The sequence below is a fragment of the Rhinopithecus bieti genome, unplaced genomic scaffold (genome assembly GCF_001698545.2).
Source record: "Rhinopithecus bieti isolate Rb0 unplaced genomic scaffold, ASM169854v2 scaffold_17861, whole genome shotgun sequence".
In the NCBI taxonomy this organism is placed as follows: domain Eukaryota; kingdom Metazoa; phylum Chordata; class Mammalia; order Primates; family Cercopithecidae; genus Rhinopithecus; species Rhinopithecus bieti.
The window spans coordinates 1,899,671-1,915,717 of NW_016809830.1; the positions used below are offsets into that span (position 1 = coordinate 1,899,671).

The following is a 16,047-nucleotide window of genomic DNA, read 5'->3' on the forward strand; positions in this document are numbered from 1 at the left end:
ATATATGGAATAGCTTATATAGTCCAATTTTATTTTCTAAATCGCCCCACACATAAAGTGTATAACTCTAGCCAAGACGAAGGAAAACAGAAATGTAATAGTTGGGAGCAGAGAGAAACAGCCAGCACCACCTCCCAGCGCAGAGCCGGGACGCCAGGCCTCGGGTCGCCCCCTCCAGCTCCTCCGACCCGAGGCGCGCCAGGTCTTGGATGTCCTCAGCCTGCGACACAGTTCCCAGGACGGCTCATCACCTATTATCTCAGACTCCAGATTTTGTGTGAACGTGTGAACATTTTCCACAAGAAACTGGGAAAGATTGTCGATCATGTTCCCAGCGGGTGGTGGCCGATGGGGGGTGCTTCTCTGTCTTTGAGTCTCTCCATCCGCACTAGCAGCTGAGGTACAACGGGGTGGGGGTGGGAGGGGGAGTGTAGGGGAGAAGATTCAGGGGCCAGGTTCTCAGAGGCTCTGGGAGGTCAACTGTTCAAGTCCAGTCTTTTCTAAATCCTACTGGGGGAAAACCCTGAACATGAACCATTAGAGAAGAGGGCGACCCCTCTAATAACCCCTATAATAACCGGGCCCGGCTGCTGGGCATTGTCAACCGGGAAATAACTCGGTCGCTGCTTTTCTGGCGAAGACGTGCCATAGTCTGGGATAGCAGCCTGGTGTCACAGGGCCACACCGAACGCCCGCAGCTCTCTCTACCTTCTCTCTTCAGAAAAAGCGTGAGGCTGCTCCTCATCGGCGCCCACTTAGAAGTTGGTTGATGAAGGCTGCAGTGCGCACCCCCAGTAAGGGTAAAACTGGCACATTTGGGCCTGAAATGGGGTGCTCTGGGCCTGGTAGGCTCAGGTATGCCCTTGGTATGTTCCAGCTTACAGAGAAAAGAAGAGCGTTCACTTTGTTTCTGGTGGCAGGGTGAACAGGGCAGCTACGTGGCCAAAAGTGAGTGCCCAATTTTCAAGGGACCAAGCTAATCTGGACTCTGGTTTGAAGACTGCTGGAACTTGAGCACAGTTTGTTCTCCACTTCAAGTCCTCTTGCCTCAGGTGTGCGGTTGCCTGGCCAACCGGTGGTGGGTCCTTTCTTTGCGCCCCAAGTGGTGCCAAGAGTGATTCGCGCCACTTCCCGGGGGCATGGAGTTAAGCAAGGCAGTCAGGAATGTTAGTGGATCCTTACTTGGGGGTCTGCACGGTTTTGTTTGTTTTGTTTTTCTGACTCGATTCCAAAGTTGGTGGATTTTTCTGCTCTGAGGTTACAGGGAACTCACTGGGCTCAGTGTAGGGAAGGTCAAGGAAAGCTACTGCTCTCCCATAGGCGGTTGCTGTGTGAGTCACGTCTGGGCGTTTTAAAATTGAACATTGTTTTGCTCACTGTTTAGTTTTCTGAAAAGATCACTTCTTAAACTATTACAACTCAGTTATATCTATTAAAATTGTATTTCTGTTGTAATATATATTTAATGTTTGGGCTTTATAAATGCTATTTCCCTTAAGCAGTTCTCAGTCCTTTCTTTGGTCCACAATAAAATACAGCTCTTAGAAATCTTCGGTTTCCCTGGGCTCATTTTCATCGCGTGTTCCTCATCCTGCCAGGTTACGCGTTTTCCCTCACTGCGAACTGACAGCCTTGTTCCGAGTATAGCCACCACTGACTTCTGGCCCTGGACGGTCTCATTCACCGGAGACCCTTAACTTCTCCGGCCGAGAAAGGAGGGGACGGTAGCTCCCTCCCTCGGCGGAGCTGAACTCCTACCCCCTCCTCCTGTGACCCGAGCCTATTGCGAGACCCGGTCACCGCCAAGTGGGGCGACGTTTCGCTCTTACAGCAGCCTCCCGACCTCTGTTAACTCCCAGGCCCTTTCCGAAGGCGCAAAGTGGAGAAGGAAAAGTTCAGAGAGAAAACATTGCTCTCTAGCCTCCTGCAACGTCCAGTTCCGCTCTTCCTTCCCCTGGGGTCCAAACTTTATACTGTCCACCAGGAGAGACTGTCCCCCGACTCGGCTGTCCCTCACTAACGCGGTGGTCCCCGACCGAGGGTCCCAGATGAGCTTCCCGCAGCGCGTGCGGGCGCAACAGGGTAATTGCGCTCCAGGCGTGGAACCCCAGTCCTGGGCGATGTGAAACCAACCCCAAGCGGGCTGTGCTCACAGTTTGGAAAGCGGCATTGTCTCGGATCCCCCATATCTACCCCTCCCCCAACCCTTGAGGACAGATTCTGGTACCGCAGAACCGCCAGGCACAGAAGGGAGGAGAGCTGGGACGGACTCCCGGGGAGGGGATCACCTCCAAGTTCCCGCTCCAAGAGCTTGGTAGCTGCTAGTAGTTCAGACTTCTGCCCTCGGGGGAAGAGTACCAGGGAAGAAAGAGACTAAGAAATCCTCAAACGCCAGTGGAACAAGACCCGGGAGGAAGGGCCCAAGCGGGCGCGGCCGTCTGCGAGGTCAGCTTAGCCTCTACTGGACGGTGGAACCCTGTGAGGCTGTGGGGTCGCGGGATTTTATTGGGCCTCGCCAGCTTCCACAGTCCTTTGCAGTCTGTGGGATGGGGAGGGATAAAATGCAGACTTTGGTTTATTTTGAAAAACGGTATTCTGTCTGAACTACCACGTCCATGGTTTGATTTTGTCGCTTGCAGAACCAGGACGATCTTTGCAAAAACTTCTGCACTAGTTTATCTAACTAATGAAATAAATGAAGGTTAAAAAAAAAATCATTTTCTCCTCCTAGTCTTTTGTTTTATTTTTGTTAAGCGAAGGGGTTCTTTTGTTCTTATTTTTGTCTTCTTATTTGCCTGAGGGGTGTGAATTCAGGAGCATCTGGACCTTTCCACACATCATTTGTTCGACTACTGTCTTGTTGTTGACCCAACTAAGCGTTTTAAGTTTTTTTTTTTTTAATACTTTACAGAAAAAAGAAAAATCTTACGAGTACTGATAAACTTTGTTTACAGAATCACATGCCGACTCCTTTCCCTGAATGGCTAGTGGCTCCAGGGCTTTGAAAGCCCTGCTTTTCTCTAGGTTCAGAAACCAAAGTTATTTACCCTCACTTGTCAAACCCTTTACATACGTTCTCCTTCTCTCGCTGGAAAAATTGATAAGTAACAATGTGTGTGTGCTAGAGCGCTTAAATGGCGTTTAGATTTCAGATACATCAGAAGAGCTAAGGTCTTTGCTCGACACGACTTGCTGACGGCTCTTTCTTCCTTAAATTGGGGACTCCTGTCCCAGCCTTGCATTGGATTCAGAGGAGAAAAGCGAGCAGCGGCTCAGGAAGGAGTTTTTTCCGCTACGTGCTCACTCGCGCTGCATATCTCCTCATGTCCACTAGAGGTCACTGGCCCCTCGCGGCTCGCGGCGCTATCGGCCGCCTCCCGCTCCTGAAGCTCAAATTAGCCGCGCGTTAATTAACACCCAAGTCCATCAAGGCGCGTTCCTCAGTACAGTACTCCAGCAGGGCTTATATAGACAACCCAAACCCAGCCAAAGCAAACCTCCCCAAATCCAACATTTCCAGCATGTCCAAAATGGGAGACAGGCGCCTGAGTAACCCGGGGCAAGGTATAGTGCCATCACGCTTTAACTTCTGTTCTGTGGGGCTTGCTAAGTTGCTGTGAAGATAACATTCTCTGCGAGCGCAGGTTCGGCGGGACCCCGCTCCGTTCTCCAGCTCTCCAAGGCTGGGCAGCGTGAGTTTTGGCCCCCGCAGCACACTAGTCCTCCGAGCGAGTTTCTCCAACCACAGTCGCTATGGGGAAGAGGGGCGCAGGTCCACACCTTTCTAGGCGCACACGAATCTAAAAGGAGGATATTTGTTTAGGGTATGATGCACAAGAAAATGCCCAGATGTGGAGAAAAGAAATATAAAATATGACGTTTCTCCTGTCTTTTGATGAGAAATGGGGAAGGGGCGGGGGTTGATTGTGGATACGGACGCCCGGAATTGACTCTGGTGATTTTAACGCGGGAGCGAGGGGGTGCCTGCGATGTCCAGAGAAGGTCACTGCCTCTTGCTTATTTTGCGTGTGTGTGCGTATGAGTGTGTGTGTGTGTATGTGTGTGTTTAAGATCCACACGAAGCTTTGGGTCTAGTTTTTATTTTATTTTATTTTATTTTATTTTATTTTATTTTATTTTATTTTTTATCTCAACCAAAGCCCAGTAAGTATTTCCCACTATGAACTGGGAAGAATTAGTCACGTCTCCAGGGCCTCAACGAAATCCTTAAAAGACTGCATGAAACCAAGCCCGAGTTACATTCTAACAGCGCTGTCCACGTTCGTGATACTTGTAAATCGCCATGACGAGTCCCTTTGACATGTCCCTTTGACATGGTGCCCTAGTGAGTGGAAGGGTCGCCTCTAGAGCTCTTAATTCTTTTGAGAAAAAATCTTGGAAACATTAATTCGCGTTCTGACAAGAGGGTTTACACGGCTCGGGGTCTTTTGCCTTAGCGGGGAGCAGGAAGTTTGGGGAGGAAGAGTGTGGATTCCTAGGAGTTTGGGCGCTGACCTTTTTTTTTTTTTTCATGGAAACATTGGTGAGGATTCCAAAGATCTGGACGGTCGGGCCTTTACCAGAGAGGGATCCAGCGTGTTAACCACGTTTGCCCCAACTGTTCAGCCGTAGGCAAAATTAGCCTGCCGCGCCCTCATTGCGGGATGGGGCTTCTCCTGGGTTGGTTTAATGATGGCCGATTAATGAAGCCATTGTCCGCCTTCAGGGGAAAGAAACAGCCGGGGCGGGTTATGGGCCGCGTCCACGTGTTAGGCCACGCAGCAGGCACCTCCAAGGTCCACATCAACAGCACCCGGGGGCGGGCGGGAGAGGGAGTGAGAGCTTCAGGCAGCCCCGCGGCAGGTGAGTCCTCCGCTCTTGAAGGCGCTGGAGGGGGCACCCCTTGGAGCCCGCCCCAGTCTGGAGTAGCAAGGGGCGTCCAATGCTTCCTGAGAAAGCTCTGGGACTTCGAAACCGCGGCCGTTTTTTTTTTTTTTTTTTTTTTTTTTTTTATCACGGTCCCAAATTATTAGGGAGACACCCTTAGGGAATTCCCTGTAGAATCCAGTCCCTACCTGAACCCCAATGAGGGGCCGCCCCATCCCACACTTCGTTCCTCTTCCCCTTCGCCTTCGGCTTGGGTGCTACTGAGCCGGCGTTTCAGGTTGGAGCAGTCGCCAGAACCTGATCTAGCCCCAGGGCGGGCACAGGTGTCAGCTTGAACTGGCATTATGTAATGGATTTGGCAGCCCTGGCTCTTACCAAACGGAATTAAGAAAGGTGGGGCTTTCTTTTTCTTTTCTTGACCTTTTCTTTTGACTACATCTGGTCAGGTGTACTCGATCCGTGGCAGCAGGTGTTACTGCAAGAAAAGACGAAGCGGAATGGCGGCGGAGGTCAAAGCACTCCCAGGCAGCGGCCCAAGACAGGCCCGGGGGAGCTGGGAAGAGCCTCAGCGACCCTTCCCTGAGCCACTCACCTGAGGCCGTAGCCGCAGGCGACCTGAATTTCAGGCGCAGGGGACAAGGAGGTAGCAGCCCCTGCTCCCTTTGTTTTCTGGTCAAAACCCCTCTGGTAGAAACTGTGGGGTTCCCTTCTGATTACTATTTGCCTTTTGTTAGCCTACCTATCACCCCATTGGTGTGGGAGAGTGTGAGTTTGGACCCAAAATCAGGACATTCTAGGTAAAATACCCTTGCAGGCGACAGGGAGCCCCGCCTTCATCTCGGAAGCGTTACCTGCGAGCAGCTCCGCCAAGGCAGGTCTCTAAAAATTAGCCAAACGGAGCCCCCTGGAACCCCTTCTAAGGTGCAAGACCACGGGGCTTTCGTCCAGGATAATTAAAAAAAACAATTTTGGTAAGCTCTAGAAGGGGATTTCATACAGTCAGTCTCCATTTTATTAGATACAAAAGAAAACCGAGGAATGATAACATCTCCCTCTCCAAACCGTCAGTTTACTTGTGGGTACCAAATTACTGCCATGATGGAATTTGATGCTGGGGGCTGGTTTTAAGAGTCATAAGAGACCTTCCTTAGAGACCTAAGGAAGTGTTTGAGCCTTAAAAGTGAAACGCTCAATTTTGGGAGTAGGCTTACTTTTAAATGATAAAAAAAGAATAGTTTTTAAAGTACTAATTCAAAGGCTAAATTTGAGTCTCTGAGTTGAGTTCTAAAAGGAGCACTCAATAAGGGTGATAAGAAGATTTAAAACAAACATTTGGAGAGTTGTGGCAAAACTGTGACGACAGTGGTCAGAGGCTAGTGTCTAAGTGGTTATTTACAGGTGATGTGTCATGTATCCAGACTCCTTAATTTGGACTGGCAAATTCAGTCCCAAACTCACACCTATAAAGACTTGAATAACAACTACAGAAATAAAAATGTCTCTTTCTGGAGTAGCTTCCATTTGCTGAGGCTGCTGCCAGGAAAGCTGGTGAATCCTTTACACTGGATATTTACATGGGCCTGAAGTGCCCCAGTACCTGTGTGTTAATTGTAGCACAACCCTATGCAATGGCTACCTATAAATGACATTTTCAAAGAAATCTTGTAAGAGATAAACAGGGAGAAGACTAACATCTGATAGGAAATTGTTTAAAACAAAGTTCAAACTAGCCCCATTAAATATGTCACGGTCAAAACTGTTTGGTGGTGAATTATTTTTGCCTTGCCTGCTGTTGCCAAAGCCATTGATGATCACAGGAGACCTCAGCGAAAGGAATCAGGAAGCGGCACTCACCCCCACCTTTTTTTCCAAACGCACATGAGTTTCTTCGTTAATTCCATTTGCTGGATCTACTCTGCCAGCTGAAGATCCTGTACTGATCTGGGTAGGGACCAGCCCCCACACGCAGCCGTCTGTTTCTGAGCAGAACTTGGAGGTGTAACTACATTTTCATGCCAACAGGACAAAATGATTTCGCTCAGAATCAGGTTGTGTTTTCAAGTTACCTTTCCTGTCTAATCACGTGATGCTTAAAAGACTGATAACCTTAAAGCACACTCGTCAGTGCCGGCACCATAGAACCTAGTTGAGCTTTGGGGGCTCTTCTTGAGTACTTGTAAAAGATTCCACACCCTCCAGAGGGGCAGGTTGTACGTTGTTGGGACATCAGTGGCTACTTGGTGTCTGATTCAAGCCTTGAGGTGTTTTACTAGTTAACAAGAGTAAATTTCCCAGGTTGTAAATGGTTTAAGAGGGGAAAAAAGAAATGCAAATTATCAAGTTGTCTGTTTAAAACATAGTTTTGCAACTGCTAATTGTACTTTAACATAACCCCAAATTTCTTTTGTCCTCCTCAATAATAAATTACTTTCTTTTATATAATTGTTCTGTACATCAAAGCTGTACCTTATTGAACCCCTCACTTTCCTCCGTGCAACCCAATCCCGAGGCCTCATTAAAACACTGGCTAATAATTAAAAAAAAAAAAAGGCAAATTCTCAAAATGATATTCAATATGCAGGGCAGTTTAATTATTTAGTAACTGTTAAACAATGAAAAGTGTTTTCCCGCCACCATGCCATTGTACTATATATAGCCTGAATGTTGACCTTCCGCAAATACCCATTGTTCAACGTGTAGCGATCCACCGAGAACGAACTCTTGTCCTCAGAAACTGAGTCCCAAACAGGGCGAATTCGTGGGGGTGGGGGTCCCGATGTGTTCAGAGTGTGTGCTCCAGACACTGTGAACATGGGTGCGGGCTGGGCAGGGGTCTGCCTGCTCTTTACTTCCTCTCTTATCACTGTTGTCTGAAAGAATTTTTAAAACACCACCTGGGTTGGTAAAATATGATCCTCATTTAATATAATGCGAAACCGGCTCATTCCGCTGAGGGGAATTTTTTTTCCCCTACAACTAACGCAATTTTCAAAGAGCAACTTATTTTTGTTCCATTTTCCTTCAAAACTATGCTGGGCACAAACTAACAACATTTTATCATTCTTATTCTGAAATAAGATTTGGCAGGTAAATGAGTCCTAAAACATGCCAAATGTCCAGCAATCTACTGTTCAGAGATTCCTTATGCCACCTTTGTAACTGTGTAGCAACGGTAATCCCTTAATTAAGTATACAAATGAACAGTTCACCAACCCATCTAGTGGTTTCACTGGAGTGGGAGAAGGGAGATGGTTACCGTGACATCATTGTTATTATTTAAACTGCTAGGGGAGAATATAATTGTTAATAAAAGCCTTCTTCTCCAAGCCCCTCAAGGTTCCCTCCCCCCTGGCATTTTATGACGTGCCATCCAAGATGAATGTAAGTAGAATTATGTCGATCCTGGGAGCCTACTCTATAACTATAATGTCGCACAGGTCAGCAAGGAAATGCAGAAAAAAATTACTATATTTAGGGGAAGTTGTTTGAGAAAATATATATTTACGAGTTCGGAGTATCGGTGTTAAAACTTTGTCTCTTTATGAATGTGTGTGTGTGTGTGTGTGTGTGTGTGTACAGAGTGAGTTCTATAAACGGGTTGTGTGCATCCGTTTTAGAATCCTCTTGTTTGTACATTAAAAAGCTGCCATGTAATCATTCCATGGGGCTGGTTTAATGCATTTAACAGAGAACTAATGGGTAGTCTATGTTGAAAAGCATGGTCCTATTTTTTAATCCCATCACGTATTGAAGCGGTTTTGTGAGAGTCTGTGCCTTTCACCTTTATCCATCGTGGATGCTCTTGTTCGAGAAATCCATTCCAACCACTTTTGGTTCCTGATCTTTGCTAAAATGCTTCCACTTCTTTCTCTGCAACTATTCTTTATTTTTGACCTATTTTCGTCAGTCTTAGCAATAATGATAAACAATCCTTGCTGCACTGAAACTCAGTTGAAATGATCCGGGGAACCCCTGCCTTGGTCCTTGCTGCAAACTGTAATCTCAAATACTGAATATGGTCGGACTTGGACGTGGGATCCAAGCTGCAGGAGACTGAAGCGACTTTTTCGTTACCTTCTTTCTAGACTGGAGCGTGCGAGCTATGTACACACACACACACGCATGCACACACACACGCACACACACACACCCCTCGGTAAAAAGCTGAGGTGAGGTGAGGGGGTGTTCCAATGTGAACAGAGACGCAGGGCTCGGGCGGAGGGAGACTGGGCAGTGGGGAAACCGGCGGCTTGAGCAGCGCGGGGACCATGGGCTATGACTAAGGTGGGCGCCCCGCGGCTAGGGCTAGGACGCACGGAAGCTGCACGAGCCTCCGGCGCTTGTCTGAGATGCAGAAGTGGATGACCGGGCTCCCGGGAATAAAATCAAAGTTCCGTGGAGCTTGGAGCTCTTAGACAGCCACGCTTGTCCGAGCTGAGAGCCCTCCGTGGCTCGAGCTCGCTCGTGGAGCGGCCTCCAGAGCTCAATCTGCTCGGGTAGAAGCCCATGAAGGGGGTCCCGCGGCGCTAGCTTTTGTACGGCCCCGCCTTGGCCAGCCGCTAGCTGACGCACAGGCTCCCCTGGGACGCTGGGGGCGTCGCACCGCAGCTGGGTGGGGAGCAATTTATTCCTCGCCGTCCCATCCCAGCCCATCTTTGGTTACTCCACCCTACCCCTCCCATCCCTCCTCCTCCTCCTTCTCCTCCTCTCCTCCTCCTCCTCTTCGCCTCCTCCTTCTTTACCAAACGCCCCGCACTACCTTCTTTATGATTCTCACCTCTTCTTCGATCGTCCATCCCCCTTCTACTTCTCTCTCACCCCCCTCCTCCCTCCGCCTTCTTTCTCCTCTCCCCTCCCTTCTCTCCTCTGAATAAGCAAGGCTTTTGCTCTAAAAGTGCACAAGTAATCCTCGCTGTGTGACAGGAGAGAGAGAAGAAGAGAGACGACGAGGAGAGAGAGAGAGAGAGAGAGAGAGAGAGAGAGAGAGAAACGAGCTGGCCGAGAGGAGCAGAAGGCAGGAGGGGAAATCTGGCACAACGGCTGGGAGAGGAAACTTGATGCTTCTGGGCCACCATTTGCCAGGGCCTCGCTCAAGGTAAGTACACTGGGGGCCCGCGGAGTCCGTACCTGTCAGGGTCCAGCTCCCGCCCATAGCCGAGAGATGGGCACCCTTACCTGGGCTATTCAAATAGTGATCAAAATGGTACCAGGATGGGGTGCGGGTGAGGGAGTGCTCCAGCCGGAGGGCCCAGTGCCCAGAGGATGATGTGCGCCTGCAAGTTTGGACCCCGGGCTCTTGCCCCTGGGCACCTTGTGCCTCCTGCCGAGGTTCCGAGCAACTGCGGGGGCTCCAACTATCGGATTTCCCTTCCTAAGTCACCCGTTCGACAGCTCCCTCCTTTACACACCCGCGTGCAAATGAGCCGCTGCTCTGTCATGAAGTGAGAATATGAGCCTCCCTCAAACCCTAGAAATGGAAAGTTTGGTAAGGCGGGGGCTGCGCAGACCTGCTGTTCTCTGGAACCTAAACCGGGAACCCTAGACTTGCGCAGAAAATTAATAGTTTTCCATTTTTCTTTTAAAAAAATTACCTTGAACGAAAAATTGTGTGTTTTCAAAAGAAGTATTGGATTACCATGTCTGATCAGCTGCTGATGACCTACCAATAAGCGTTTTAAACACACACGCACATTCACGCGTGCGCGCGCGCGCGCGCGCGCACACACACACACACACACACCCACCCCAGGGGCTATGTGCAGTGAGGAAGGCCATCATAAGTAACCAAGAATTCAGAGGGAGTCGCGAGGCTTTTTAAGTGTGTAAAGGCTGTGTACGTGTCCTCCTTGTTACAGAGAGCAGAGGGAGGGGGCAGAGGGAGTGCGCGTCGGCTCGGCGTTTTCGCTGTGCCTGTGTGTTTCGCGTGTTGTCAGCTGGCTCTGGTTTCTAAGCGCTGAGTGCTGCCAGGGGCGGGGGCCAGCATCCACCATCCACCTCGGCACCCTAGTGGTGAAACAGGACTCATTTGTTTGGTGCAGAGCGGTGACGACCTAGAAGAGACTGGAGTGTGGTTAGGTCGGCCCCCTGCCATCCATTACACCTGCGGCAGATGGCTCAAGTGGTAGAATGGTTTTGTTTGCCGAGATCAAGAAAGGAGGAGGGGGAAGCTAGAGCCTCGCCCCACTCAAAATAAGTACCATAAAGAGCCAAAGAAATGAAAGAAGCCATATTCGAAGGAAGCAATAATGTTGCTGCCTTCCAGGAGTGAACCTGGACACGTTAGTGACTTGGCACCTGGCCCGAATTGATAACGACTGAATTTTAGAACCAACATTTTTCAAATGTATTTTTAATAAAGTGCCCACTCCTCCCTACACAAACACACACACACACACCACACCTATCTCCAGCCAGATGCACACAGGTGTTCTTGGAGCTTTACACCCTGAAGCCAAATGTCAGTAAGATCCTGCGGATTTCCAGATGAATGAAGCCTCTTCTCTCCCCCCACTTTATTCAGTCGGCCTGCTAGCTTCCACACACAAGTCCCCTCTCTCCAGACAACCACCTGGCTGGAATTTAGCTAGGTTTCAAATGTATCCATCTCATTTTCACACGCAATAATGTGCCTTTCTGATCAATCTTCACATCCTTGCATCCATTCCTTCCTCCCTGCTACTCAAGAAGCAAGAAAGGAGGACACACACCCTCCCAGGCAGTCCAGAGGAAAGGCAGGCATGACAAAGAACACAGACACAGTCTAATAACAATTTAGCCTGCCTTTTATTCCTTAATTTTCTCGTTAAATAAGAGGAACGAAAAGAAAAATATACTGAGGGAGACCTAAACAGAAAGCCTTGTAAGCCTTGTCTCCTCCCTTACTTCACACAGTCATCACAACACCTATACACAAATTACATGTATGAATATGCTTATTCACATTTCGTGTGAAATAAAAAATTATTTTGCTGGCCTAATTTTCTGTTCTAAACAGTAAACATTCCTTCTACTAGAGTTTAATACACTAATGCTTTGAGGGTGACTAGTATGGAGAGAAATTCCACAATTTTGAAACATAAATTCCATTTTCTATCTTCTTTAATGTCAAATCAACGTTTTTTTAGTTAGTAAAGCCGAAGAATATCAAACAATGAGAGTCCTTTCTAGCTAAGATTTTGGAGTCACAAATAAAGCTATATCCTAAAAAGCCAAAAGGAAAGGGAAAAAAAATCAACCCTTGCATTTATCAAGATGCTTTCAATACCTAAAGACACCTCTGAACTGAGTTTGCTTGATGGGTGCTTGCTGTGTGCCCAGTGTAATTTTTAAATAAATATTTTCCTGTCCTATGAATGTTTCCATTTTATAAGGAGAAAGCTGACTTTGAAATGCAGTGGGAAACAAGATTTGTCAAGAAAAAATGCCAGTAGGATATAGCCCTATTTTATTCATTATTAATAATACAGGTTTATTCATACATCATATAAACTGCTGAGAGTCTCTTCTTCGATGTGAATTCCTATATTATCAGGACGCAGTCAACTCCACTTGTAAGAAAATTTAAAAAGAAAAAAAAAATACTTGCAGAACAGAGTTGAAGAGCAGGTTTCCTGGGCCTTTTAGTGATTTCTTTTAAAGAGTGAGAGAGAGAGGGACCTGATCTAAAACTCTTGGCTTTAGAGACACGAAAAGCTTCCAATTTTATTTAAATAAAATGAAATTAGCAAACTTTTGTGATTGTAGAGAACAAGGACAAAAATTTAGTCCTAATAAGGTCTCCCACCTTGCAGGCAAAATCTTTTAGACCCTAGTTCTAACCAGTATATAAAGCTAAGAAAAATAATTTCCAAAATGAACTCTTGAAATTTGAATGGAACAAAAATTGTTTTGAATTCTGAGGTTTGTTAATAAGCAACATTTTACATAGAAATCTTAAGGAATGTATTTAGCTCAGATACCCCAGTGTTTCAAGGAAAGGGAATATGTTTTACTCTTTGAGCAGGTTAGTATCAGAATCACACTCGGTCAGGTTTCTTAGGCCCAAGGGAGCCTCAGAACCTGAAAAGGGGAAAAGAAGGCATCTTGGGGAGTAATGGAAGCTGAGGTTCCCCCGTCCTCTACCCGCTGCTGGTACCAACATCATATCTCCTTCCCATATGAAATGGCTGTATGCTATTACAGAAAAGACTGGTTAAGAGAAGGTGAATCTGGAATACATGAATTGCTTTTTTGCCATCCCCAACCTTGCTGAGTTTTCATCAGACCTGCCACGCCTTCACAACCTCTCTTACCTTCCCCAACAGAAGCCAACTACGGAAGTCATGTCGCAGAGGATATATATATATGTATATGTATGTACATATGTGTGTGTGTATATATGTACACACACATATACATATACTTTATATATATATGCTTTGGTATATATGCTTTAAACATATATATATATATATATAAAACTATAGGTCTCAAAAATATCACCAGCAGCCCAAATTTGCCTTTATTTCAGTAGTAATTAAGAAGATTATAATTCTTAAAGAAGAGCTACCAAATTTCACTCCCTAGTGGCAGTCTCAGGGCGCACTAAAGGTGCCCGAAGCTGGCTAGCAGTAGGGCTCGGCCGGTTCGCGTGCCCGGCGCCAACCGCTGCCTGTGAGTCTGTCTCCTTGACTCACTCATTTCCCCGCTTAAGGGAGGATAATGAACTCCTTTCTTTTCCTAATTTGTAAAGATATCTTCTTTAGTCAGTGCTGAACTGGGGATGGTGGTGAAGAGGCCTGGGTCATGAACCTGAGGAGGTCAAGGCTCTGACCTCTGCTTGGGTCTCTCTCATAAAACCAAGGGACGGTGGGTAACTGCGTCTACGGGTTTCTCCGGTTTCCCAGAAAAATGGGCATACGTGTGTGCCTGTGTGTTCAGTTCCATCCTACAGTACTCCCAGAGGTCTCCAGAAAGCGTGGCTTTGTCTTCTCCAGGGCGGACGAGTCCTAGAGCAGTCCGCAGAGCCTTGGGTGCAGTTTCCCTCCTCGGCTTCCCAAGTCCACGGAGCGGGGCACCCTGGCCCAGGGTAGCCCTGATGGCCCAGGCGCGGTACCCATGTGGCCAGTAGGTGTCGCTGTTCCCCTGCCGGCTGGAGCCAGAAGCCCCGCACGGGCCCCCAGAGCCACTCAGCCTTCGGCTCCCGGCAGGTTCGCAGACCCACCGGAGCTCCCGAGAGAGGGCCGCTCTACCCGCCCCCGCCCCGGGACCGTGCCCGTGCTCACCTGGCCACCACCGTAGCGACACTGCCGGCATAAGGAAGTACCTTCGGGGAGAGAAAGGAGAGACGGGTCTGTTGGGGCGAAACAGGGGCCCCGACGGAAGCGGCTCCAAGCCGGCTTCTCCCGTGGCTCTTCCCTCCTTTCTCTTCACATGCCATGGGCGGCGGTGGGGCAATGAGGGCCTCCTGGTAAAATCCGAAAAGGGGAGAGTCTACCGGGGTTCCATATGGGCTTTACGAATAAACAAGAGGTTGAAAACTCCAGCTTCGTGGGAGCTAGCTACAGAAAGAGTGGATTGGTTTCAATATTCTTGCCTCAAAAAAAAAAAAAAAAAAGGAAAAAGAAGAAGAAGAAGAAAAAGAAAAGAAAGAAACCTAGGCCTGGCTACATGCATGGGCTACATATCGCCTTGTACACACATATGAACGCAGAAATGCCGGGTAACCGCGATCGCCGTCCCCTCCCCAGGCCCAGGAAGGAGCCAGTATTTGGAATGTAGTTGTCTTCCCCAAAAGCGTTGCTTGCCAAATATTATTTCCTCCTGGAAAACCTAGCCGTTTGCGAATCTGGAATCTGCATTGAAATGCTAGGTATTCAGAATTCTGCGCCCTTCTCTGGCGTCCTGCGGCTCCCTGCCTTCGGCCTCAGTGTGCCGCGAAAGAGATTATTAATCAGAGGCATTCTTTTTGTATGTGTTTCAAAAGAAGGGCATTTGGCTTATGAATACCGAAAGGGACATTTACAATGGGCACATCCTATAGGTGACTGGAGATTTTAGTATGATTCTGGTTGTTTTGTACCGGGAAATCACTGCTCTGATTTGAGGATAGGGAGAGGGAGACTGTTGAATAGGCTAAATTCAGAACCAGGTGTTATTCAGAGTTAGTTTGCAAAACGGAACTGGCTGTGTGTTTAAATTAACGTCTAAAATCATATCTTCAGTCAAAATGTGGTGACATTTTGCAGTAAATTTTTTTAAAGATTCACATATTATCTGTAAAATTTGGGTTAAAGGAATAAATTCGTGAAGAGGAAAACGTAACAAAATTTGAAACAGGAAGAAAAAAATTTTCACTTAAAGTCCAAAATATTTCGGAACACCTCTTTTTCCTGGCCCTGGGCTCACCATTTCAGAGGGTATGGTTGGAAAACTGTCGAGTCGTTAAGGCAAGCCTTAATTTTTACTGTGAGGTAGCCAAGATCATCTTTGAATGTCATATACTTTTCACTATGTTTCATAAAATGAGCTTCTTTCTGTTAAGTCCTATATCTGTTATACAATTCTAAATATTTCTGATTGAGACGGCAAATTAATCATTCGGTGACGTGGTTGTGAGGGGAGAAACACGTGTCTCATTGGAGGTTGTGAAGTTCAGTGAGGTGGTATTTTTAGCTTGAAAGGTCCAAATTCACATATTTGGGTATTTCTCCCCCTCCCACCGTTTCCCCACCCCGTCCCCATTTTACTCTCTCTTTAACTCAACCCTTTGGGTTCCCTTTCTCCTTTTTCTCTCCCTTTCTCGCTTCTGTCTTCTCTCTCCCCTTTATAGCGCCTCTCCCCTTTTCTCCCTCTTCTTTTCCTCTTCTCTTCTCTCTTCTCTTATTTATTGTCTGATTCTATGTCAAGTTAATATAAAAGTAGCAACTGGGACGCCCAGTACCCTTAGCAGACCCTCTCTCCACCGCGCGCAGGGCACTTTGGGGAGGTGTCTGTCGCTGCCAGGTTACCGGCCAGAGTGGTGGCTCTTGGTGCAGGGCATGCTGATCTCGGAGGAGCTGGGGTCTGCGCGGGGTTGCGGGGCTTATTCAAATACCTCCCGCTGCTGCTGTGATTCGCAGGGACTCGGCCTCCATATGGTAATGCGGGGCGGGGGGTTGGGGAGGCGCAGAAGCGAGGGGA

General features: G+C 47.8%; 1 protein-coding gene across 1 annotated transcript; it reads right to left on the reverse strand.

Annotated features, from left to right (window-relative positions):
- Window positions 1-7,456: 7,456 nt before the first annotated feature.
- Window positions 7,457-9,540, reverse strand: LOC108541035 (uncharacterized). Its single transcript, XM_017890446.1, has one exon. The coding sequence runs from the start codon at window positions 9,538-9,540 to the stop codon at window positions 9,193-9,195; it is 348 nt and encodes a 115-aa protein (XP_017745935.1). The 3' UTR covers window positions 7,457-9,192.
- Between the last annotated feature and the right edge of the window lie 6,507 nt (window positions 9,541-16,047).

Coding starts and splice junctions, on each gene's coding strand:
- LOC108541035 (XM_017890446.1), bottom strand. CDS start 9,540: ATGGGCTGGGATGGGACGGCGAGGAATAAATTGCTCCCCACCCAGCTG.